This window comes from Mytilus californianus, unplaced genomic scaffold (assembly GCF_021869535.1).
Source record: "Mytilus californianus isolate M0D057914Y unplaced genomic scaffold, xbMytCali1.0.p SCAF_4, whole genome shotgun sequence".
NCBI classification, from domain to species: domain Eukaryota; kingdom Metazoa; phylum Mollusca; class Bivalvia; order Mytilida; family Mytilidae; genus Mytilus; species Mytilus californianus.
Window position 1 is genome coordinate 68,899,472 of NW_026262690.1, and position 10,070 is coordinate 68,909,541.

General features: G+C 34.6%; 1 protein-coding gene across 2 annotated transcripts in view; it reads right to left on the bottom strand.

Annotated features, from left to right (window-relative positions):
* LOC127698633 (rho guanine nucleotide exchange factor 4-like) overlaps positions 1-9,856 on the bottom strand; it is a 91,671-nt gene extending 81,815 nt beyond the window's left edge. The window contains exon 1 of one of the 2 annotated variants that reach the window (XM_052202187.1): positions 584-9,856. In XM_052202187.1, the coding sequence (XP_052058147.1) occupies positions 584-8,464 (7,881 nt within the window). In that variant the 5' untranslated portion in view covers positions 8,465-9,856. The remainder of the gene's footprint in view (positions 1-583) is intronic. The other variant, XM_052202188.1, reaches the window with a different exon arrangement.
* Between the last annotated feature and the right edge of the window lie 214 nt (positions 9,857-10,070).

Sequence of the window (10,070 nt, forward strand, 5' to 3'; positions counted from 1 at the left end):
ATATTGATCTTAAAAACTAAGTAACAAAGCATTTCAATTTCTTCCCAAAGTGAATATCAAATGAACATTCAATGGTATTATTCACGCTCATTGGCATTTGGTTTCAATACATACACACATACCAGCACCGAAAATGCCATACATTCCCCAGAACAGAGTGTAACATTTGGAATATGGCTATCTAAAGTTTTCAAAAATCAATATTAATATGAAAATGGCAACTCCACAAAAACATCATCAAATAATTGATTTGCACAAAATGACATTTAACGGTACATTCTACCATCTAGAAGAATTATTATTCGTCATCAAAAAGTCCATTGGGTTCTTTGATAAGTAATTATGAATTCATAATCAATCTATTTAACAATTTGGAGAAACATTATATTCTTTGGATTTGATAATGTGGCTTTGAAGCCCAAACCATAGTGTGCAAATAAGACTGCATATATGTAATCAGGAATTTAAAATAAAAATAAGAAGATTTTGTATGACTGCTAATGAGACAACTCTCCACCAGAGACTGCCATTGATGTCTTAAAAGGATTTTAAGTGACATGTTACTATTTTTACTTGTTCCTACCTTAGGTTGTCTCTGTCCATACATGAAAAGCCCAGTCTCTGATCTGTCGTTGTCATGATGGGGAACATTTGTATTCCTATAATCCCTATGTAAATCACTTTTAGAATCTTCATTCCCAACAACGAATTGAACACCAGAACTTTGATCATTATCGGTTGTAAATGAATCCATCACTCTGAGCACTTTAGCTATAAAATCCGAGGAAATATCTTCTTCCTTCGGAAACATTTCTTGCTTGATGGGTACCGTTTTTTGCTTCATTTGACCATCATTGTCAATACTAAATGATGGTATACCATCAAAAACATTAAAATTTTCTGCACATCCCGATGCTGTTTTCCTTGTATCAGGACCATGTTTCAACTTACTTTTAATAAGAACAGGTTGGTCTTTCTCGTTTGACATATGTTGGACTTTTACTTTCTCTTCTGCATATTTATTTTCTAATGGACGTTCCCTATCTTGTGTTTTACATGCTGATAATGACTCTTTTATTCCCACCATGTCAGCCTCAGGGCTATCAATTTGCATAATTCCATTCTTCTCATTTTCTTTAGTGATTTCAATGATTTTGTCGCCATCCAATTTTTTGAAAGATATACATTCAACAATCCTCTCATCTATTGTGATTTTACTCATGGTAGCGGTCGATTTGAACGTTTCTTCTCTTATGTGTTTTTCGTGTTCTTTTTCTGAAGAGATTAACTGGATGCATATTGTTTCCTCTCTTTCTTTATTATCTTCGACACTTTTCTGCACCTGTTTACTTTTATTTCTAGTGCCATCTTCGTTTTTGTGCATTATTGTTAGCTCGTTATCCCCATCTGATGAAACATTGTTCAACTCATTATCACCTTTTGGATGTATGATGGACAAAACTTTGGCTCCTGTTGTATGGTCAGATTTGGTATGACGTTTTGGTTTTGGCAGTGTTTTTGGTGGTTTGGGCTTTGACTTCGAGGTTTTTGATATCTTTGAGTCAATTTCGGTGTCTCTACTCTCTGTTTTATCGATGTTATTAATCAGGCTATGAATATCATCATGTGATTCAATAGTATTTTCGTCTTCCAGGTCACGTTTTTCTTGTTGAACCTTCTGAATTTTGTCATATAAATTTTTCCATTGAAACAAAGTTTCATTCGATTTCCTATTTGGTTTTGATGCCTTATTTTGAACTTCCCTCGGTATTACGTCAGATGAGGGAGAAAAGGAATCATCAACAGGAACCCTTTGCCATACACCCTCGACACGTGCCCATTTCATATGTCGTGATGGTGAAACAGCTTTCAAATGACAGGCCAGTCCAGGGTCAGATGGCGAAACAGAAATAATTCCAGGTGTTGTTTTCTGAATGAATTTACTGCATATCTCTGAAACTTTCCCATGTCCAGAATGACTGTGTACCTGGTCACTGTCCATGTCTCGTGAATGAGAACATCCTACAGGACTCTTGCTTCTTGCTCTTTGCTTGATCTTTGGTGTAGATGTAGCATTATTCTTTTCATTATGTCCATCAAAAAGTATTGTATCGGTAAGGCGCCTTATATTTTTCCTGTCTCTACTCTTTTGTACTTTAACATTAGCTGTCAGACCCATTTCACTATTATGTTTCTCATTTGTGGGCAAATCCAAAGTCATGTGTTTCCTATCAGCTTGACTTACATTGTTTTCAACATGGTTTTCACTTGCTTCATCAGAACACGTTTTTGATGACTTATCATTTTCAATACAAGGGATGGCATTGTTTGCAACGCATATCACAAATTTTTCATGCATTTCTGCAAATGGAGAATTTGAAATTTTTTGTTCATGTTTCAGATGTTCGGTATCAGAGGAATGCAAGATGTTACTGTTATCTAGTACCAAATTACTTTCTAATTGAGGTTCACATTTATTGAAATTTGACGACTTCTGCTCGATATCATATTCTGTCTCTTTTATTTCATTTGATGTGATATCATCAGAAAAACTTGTGCCAACTTCCTTTTGGATTTTATCAGAAATATTCATATTGAAATTCGATGTACTTGGTGTGCATTCATAATTAGCATCTACGAAAATGTTCTTATCTTGCATACTCGTATCTGATGGCATGAACTTATCTTGATAATATTTTGTATCAGGTGAAGAGTTTATCACCTGACCAATATCAAAAACATGCTCATTACTTACAGTTTTAAGAGTTTCCAAGCTAACACCAGTTTCATTTCCTGACAAGGACTCGTCGTCACGAAGACACAACTGAACGGTTTCCTCAACGTCAACTGATGAAACATGCACATCTGATTTTCCATGAACACATTCTGTTTTACTTATTTTAGGTACCTGTTCACTCAGTTGCAAAGTGCATTCCACAGATATAGAAAATCCTTCCTCGGAACGAAAAAGTTTGTCCAAATTTATGGCACGTCTGTTTTCTGTCGTGTTGGAAACCGGTAAAGTCCTTTTCACGACACCTTGTGAGGCATCCGCTTCAGAATCCTCAGAGCGTTTAACACTTGATAATGCTGTTTTATCTACTAAAATTAACTCAGAATCTTGGCTTTGTGAATGAGATAATGTTGTATCATGTTCGTAAGTTATTATTTTTGTAAAAGTTGCCTCTTCGTTTAGTTTTTCTTCGACATGTTTATTAGTGCTTTCATCCGTGTGATATTTGAGACGAACCGTACTTTTATTAATCAGTGAACTTTCTGTGCATCTGCTTTTTGAATTTAAACTTTCGCTATAACATGTACCAGATATATTTCTACCTGCACTATCAAAAGTTTCAGATTTGTGTGATGAAGATGTCTGATAGATTTCATTGGTGTGTAGAACCGGCACTTCCCCTTTTGAATAATGTGAACAGTCATCAAGTCTTGAATTCTTCGTGGAAGAGGAAACAGTGCTATTTTGTTGACTTTTAAGTGACAATTGTTCGTACTTTTGTTTACGTTCTGCCCTGCTAAACTGACGGCGTGGTCGTCGGGTACCCGGAGAGTTTTGTACGCTACTACTTGCCATGCTGCTGTCACTATGCTCAGATTCTGTTTCGTTCAGTTCAGTCGTTGAATCGATAAAACTCTTATCACTGTAAATTTCATCTTTTAAAGTTAAATCTTCCTTTGAACGGACGTTGTTTGATAAAACAGATTCGTCTAAAGTTGGATTACAATACAACTGTACATTTTCAAATGTTGTTATAGTCCTGTCATAAATCTTGTTTTCTGGACAGTCATACTCTTTTATATAATCCTTTTTTAGAAGATTGATATTTTCACAAATTAGCTCATCTCGTACTCTTGAAACTTCCTCATTTTGATTAATTGTTTTTGTTTCAAATTGACTATTTCCTTGTATTGATGGAGTTCTCACTTCATACGTTTCCGTTTTATCAAACGTGTTGAAGTCGCCCTTGCTTGACTCTAAATATAATCCATTATTAAAATATCCCTCTGAATGGTATGTTGATGCAAAGTCCTCTTCAATGCTGTTGCTTTCCAAATAAAGATGCCCTTTTGAACTTATTTCCCATTTGCATTCTTCTTCGCATTGCTGTTCTGATTGTTGTTCAGAGTATATAACAACAGCTTCCTCTGGTAAATGTTCTGATTTAGATGAGTTTTTGTTTATCAGGTGCTCCATAATGTTTGGCTCTGATAATTTTTCAGTTTTGACATATACTTCTTTGACAGCGTTTTCCGCTATATCAATGTTGTACTTAGATTCAAATTTACATCGATTAACTTCATTTATTTCTACGCTCAATTTATCGTTTCCTGCATTGAGATGTTGTTCTAAATTTGAATGTTGGGAGATATTCTCTTCATAATCTTTAGACACATATTGAGCCTTATCAAAATCTTCCGAATCAACTGGCAAAAAAGTGTTTATAAGCCGTTCTGACGTATCATGATCATATTTCCAGTGCTGACTAATATTTTCTATCATTAAATCAGTTGAATTTTCTAAATCATTTTCTGTCGTGCATGTTCTGTCAATATAATTATGTAACAAATCGGTTTTAGATTCTAAAGGCAAAGTATTCAATGCACAATTGTCTGACAACTGCACGTGAGATTTTTCACACTCATCGTCTGCAACACTATACGCTGCATCATTGTGCTGGTCGCATAAAATCTCTTTGTTTTTGTTGCTATCCATTGTTTCGTTAGTTAGAATCATAGGAACGACTCTGTCTTTTAATTGTAAGTTGTCATGTTCGTTTTCTCCTTCACTTGCGGACCAGTATTGTTCACTACACACAGATTCGACACTTGAGTGAACTTCGGGTTTCTGTTGAAATTCCATGGGAGTAATAGTCTTACTATTTGATATAGATCTAATCTCCATTAATGGATCTTGCACCTGTTTTTGAAGTTGTTGGTTTGTTACAATATTTGAATTTTGTGCTTCACAAAAATCAAACGGCTCTTCTTTGATTTGATCTGTTATAGGAACATGATCAGGTTTATCAGACAGACAAACTGTGTTTGATGTTTCTGCATTGATATCAGAAGTCTTATTACAAATGGGATGTTCCTCTTCGTGTGACTTTTTGTCAGTCTGTTTTAATAGGTCTTCAGCTTTCTTAACATTTGTTTTGTGTTCCTCTTTATCCTTGTTAAATGTACTTTCATTAATATGTTTTGTACTAGTTGTTTGTGGTCGATGCTTTTTACAATCGACGGAAGTTTGTTGTGTTAATTTTGACTTTGGAAGTTTTGATGTTCTCTGTATTTTTGATTCTGTTGTCATTTGCTTTCCGATTTTATCATCATCTGGTGTCCTCGCAACCTTGACAGTTTTGATACTTGATAAACTGGACCTACGAATTGGTACTTTGTTTATTTGTAATAACTCAGGTTTTCGTGAATTTGAAATGTTAAGTTTCTTCTTAGTTATTTCTTGTTTAATTTTCAAATTTTGATTCTTTATTGTACAAGGAGATACGACGCTTGATGACCTGGAGCTCCTCGACAAGGTAGGACTTGGTGTACAACTTTTCGACGAGCACGGTGTCTTCAGATCTTTCATCTGACTAGCCTGGATTTTTTTCGGGCGAGACGCTATTGGAATCTTGTTAATTTTACCTGACGAGGATTCTGATGGATGTCTGTTGGTTGTCTGTGGAATATTAGAATTTTGTGATTTATACGTGGTTTTACAACTAACTGGTCGTCTTTGAGTTGCCTTTCGGTCAGATAATGATGCAATACTACTAGCTCTTGAACTAAGAGATATCGTAGGACTTGGCGAATGACGCTGTGTCTTGTGTTTTGCATTTATCTTCATTTCGTTTGGTGATATGACACGATTTACTTTTGAAGTATTTTTATGCGAAGCATCTCCTTTTGAGGAAAGGAGATTTTTTTGGGTAGTAGTATGTAATGGAAGGCTATCTGGTCGCATGGTTATTGGAGTTGTCTTGTCTTGGTCAGCTTTTATTGGAATATGGCTTTTGAGAGATTCTTCGCTGAGTGTTAAATTTTTATCTTTAGGTTTTCTATTTGGAGAAGGAGTTGAACTTTTTCTTACAGTTTTGACATTGGATTGTGTTTGATAGTTGATTGATTTTTCTCGGTCTTTGACATTTTCTGCTGTTTTCTGTGCGGCTGACGGACATCCAACAGAGATTATTTTGTTGGTCGATAATTGTTTACCAGACAGTGTATATTTTGAATTCGTTATCTTGGGAGAAGAAAAACTTCTATTTGATTTTCTCGTTGATTGACAACATTCGACGGGTGTTTTAGAAATATTAGACGTATTCTTTTGTTTTTGACTTGTTAATGTGTTCACTAATTTATCGGATGATTCGTAAGTCTTACCTCTGATAAACGATGTAGTTTTTGGCCTAACACCTTTGTAAGATCCGCTAGATGATGCATTTGAAACATCAGAACACGGACTCCATTCCTTTATAATGTCGATTGGTTTGTTAGGGGTGAGACCAGCTGTAACACCAGTAAAATTATTAGGATACTTTTTGTCGTTAGTACGGATCGAACTCTGTTTAGATGATGAACGATGTCCATCGCATTTTGGTTTTGATTTATTTGAAGTAGGCGTACTTGTCCGTGGTATTTTTTCTTTGCGTTTAGCATTCTCTTGGTTCAGTTTTTCTTTTTCAGACCTGTCACTTTTAGGCAGGGTTTTCACTTTTACTGAATTTACCAAATTCGGAATCTCTGAATTGAATTTCTTAGTTGAAATTTTGGGAGATAGCAATTTTCTCTCTGTTTTCCTTCTTACTTGTTTGTCGCCTTTTACTTTTGTTTGATCTTTAACTTTGTTATTATCGGTTTGTTTTCCATGATCACTTAAAGAACTGCCAGTGTCGGAGAAACAATCATTTTGATTTTCCATTTGGTCGGTGTTTTTAACACACACTTTATTACCCAGTATGGTGTCCGTAAAGTCACAATGTAGGTTTTTCTCCGTACACACCGTACATGGTAACGAGATACCACGATTATTTCTGTCAGTAGATTCAGTTGATTTACTTAATCCGTTATTAATGAATGTTAATGAATCATTATTATCCTGATTACAAGAATCATTCGTACCTAAATCCAAAATGTTTTTTTGGATACTTTCACTAAATCCTCGACATGAGTTTGGAACACTTGTCATATATTGTAAATCATTTCCCATCATCATATTATCATTAATAATCGCTTTTGGCACACTTCTCTCCACGGTTGATGATGATATTGCACAGTCATGGTCATTTACACATTGACCTGTAGTTCCTACAATATTTTCACTTTGATATAATCCTGTACAACTTTCATTACATTTTTCATTGTCAGCAGATGACAGGTTTCCAAGTTTATATTGCTGACAGTTACCTTCTGATTGATTATAAACAACAATATTTGCAGAAGATTCTTCATGATCGTAACTAATGTCTTTCTCAGATTTTATGTTCAAATCTAATAAATAAGATAACTGTTTCGGTGCATTTTGCTGCACCTTCTGATCATTTGGATTGTTCTGTCCGTCTGCTAACTGATCAATTTCTCCTGAATTATTATTGCCAATACTCCTGATATTATGTAATCGATCGGCAGATGGTTGTTCCCTAACGTAGTTCTTGCAGCGTAAATTTGTGCTACCACTTTCTTTACGTTTTGTTTGTTCAATTACTTTGATTTGCGCATCCGATGTTGGAAACAATTTAGAACTGACATCTTTTGAATATTTATCTTTGGAGAAAGTTTCAGTACCTCCAGAGCAATTAATTGATTTATCTTTGGCAGCTTTACAAGTCTCATCCACTTCATGAGTTATTTCTTTATCACTTGATTGTCTATTATCACTTTCTACTATTTGTCTGTTGGGGCTACTTTGACAAACTTTGTTTATTGCTTTACTACTTGATACATTGCTATCATTGTGTTTTTTAATTACCACCTCTTCTTGTCCTCTTGATTTCTCTCCTTTCGACGACGATTCCTTATCCTTTTGTTTGTTTTTTAACTGGTCAGATTTTCCAACGTCAGTAGTATACAATTTTTTGTTTTTTGATAACAGTTTATCTTTATGAAGTTGCCTTTCTTCAAAAATTTTATTTTTAACATTATCTATTTTGTTTTTATGAACATCACCAGCTGATGTTTTCTTTGAATCATGTTTACGTTGATCGTCTTCTTTAATTGATGATTTAACTTTCACCTGTGGTGTTGTTACAGATTTTCCACTATTTGATTTTAATCTGTGTGCAGTTACGCTAGTTTTTGCAGTTTTTAATACATTTCCTGTCTCTTTGACCTCATCATCTGTTAGTTTTCTTTCAATTTTATCATTACTGAATGTGTGTTTTCTTCCTTTGTCACATTTTGGAGGCATAACAATGTCCATTATACCATCACTTCCCGTTTTTTGAAATTTCATAAAGTTCGAGGACACATCCGTTGAATTTACCTTGAGATTAATCGATGACTCACATTTTTCATTTGTTTTTAAAATGTCATTCCTGTCTTTTATCTTTAGTTTTAAGCTATTTTTGACCTCGGAGGTAACACTTTTATTTTTGTCATTTTCAATATTTAATGTATATTTCTCAGTGGTTGATTTATTGTTAGTTAATATGAATTCCACACAGGTAAAGTCATTAAATTTATATTGACAACTTAAAGGAGACTTTCGGCTATTTTTGTTATTTGCACTTAAAGTGTCCTGTTCTGAATTTAAGCTTAAACTTTTCCTACCTTCGTTAGAACACCTTTCAGAATTTTTTGTCGGATCTTCTATCTCATTTCGGTTATTTTTGTCGGCATTTAAGTCCTCATATAGAATGTCCAATTCAGTTTTCAGTTGTTGGAGATTTCCAGCACTTTTTACATCATTTTGTTTCCCATCAATCAAAACTTGACTTACTTTGTTATCAGTGCAAGATTCTGTAAAATCACTGTTCTCTTTAGAAGTAACTAGGGCTGTCCTCGACTTCCCAGTCTTACTTAATCTACCTTTAATTGTTACCGGTTCATTAACACGTGTATTACGACAGTATTTGTTTATACCATCGCTTCGTTGATTTTGTACATCTCCTTTATTAAACGGTATTGTCTTGTCTGTTCTACTGATTGTATCAACTATATCCAACCTACTAACGTTTTTCTTACCTGTATGTTTGGGCACAGGTAGACATTGCTTATTCGAGATAACATTGGTAGTAGTAGGTGTTTCCTGTACTCGAAGTTTGTTCACTTTGTTTTCGGGTTGAGATGTTGTAGCTGTACGGTGTTTATTTGAAGAAAGATCAGTATTGTTGAAGGTATACTGATTACTCCTGAAATTACTTACTTTTCTTAATCCACCGGTATTTGCTACATTTCCTTTCAACTTCGGTATTGCACTTGCATATTTCTTGATCTTTGAGCTGCGAATGTTTGTCGTTAATCCAACTTCTTGAACATTATCTTCCGCTTTGTCTTTGCTCAGTTTTCTGTATTTGTTTGTTTCTGATTTAAGCGTTTTCTCCGAATTTAGTTGACCAACTGGTTTAGAATGTTTGGCAATGGTAGATTGTTCTGTTTCTGAATTATCTGATATTTCACAAAGGATCTCTCTTTGGTCGCTGTTCTTGGATGCCGTACACTCAAATTTATTCACACTATGCGGTACGGATTCTTTCAGTTTAAAATCCCTGTCCTTAAGCTGTGATATATTATCATCCCTATCAATATTTTGATTGCGTTTGTTAATATTGTTGTTGATATTATGTCGGATTATTTCGGTAGACTGGGTAAAAGAATGTTTTTCATCACTCGAACAATTGTCTTGACTAGTAACTTTCTTCCTATGTAATAAAATTCCACCTTTAACCCTCTTGTGTTTGTTAAATCTTTCATTTCCTTCTGCATAAAAACCGTTTTGTTGTTTAATTTTGTTGAAGTTGATATCGCCCAAACTTCTTCCGTTTGTTAAATCTTCCTCAATTTCATGAATTGTGGCGAGAGCTCCATTGTATTTAATAAAACGAGTACTACTTTCATTA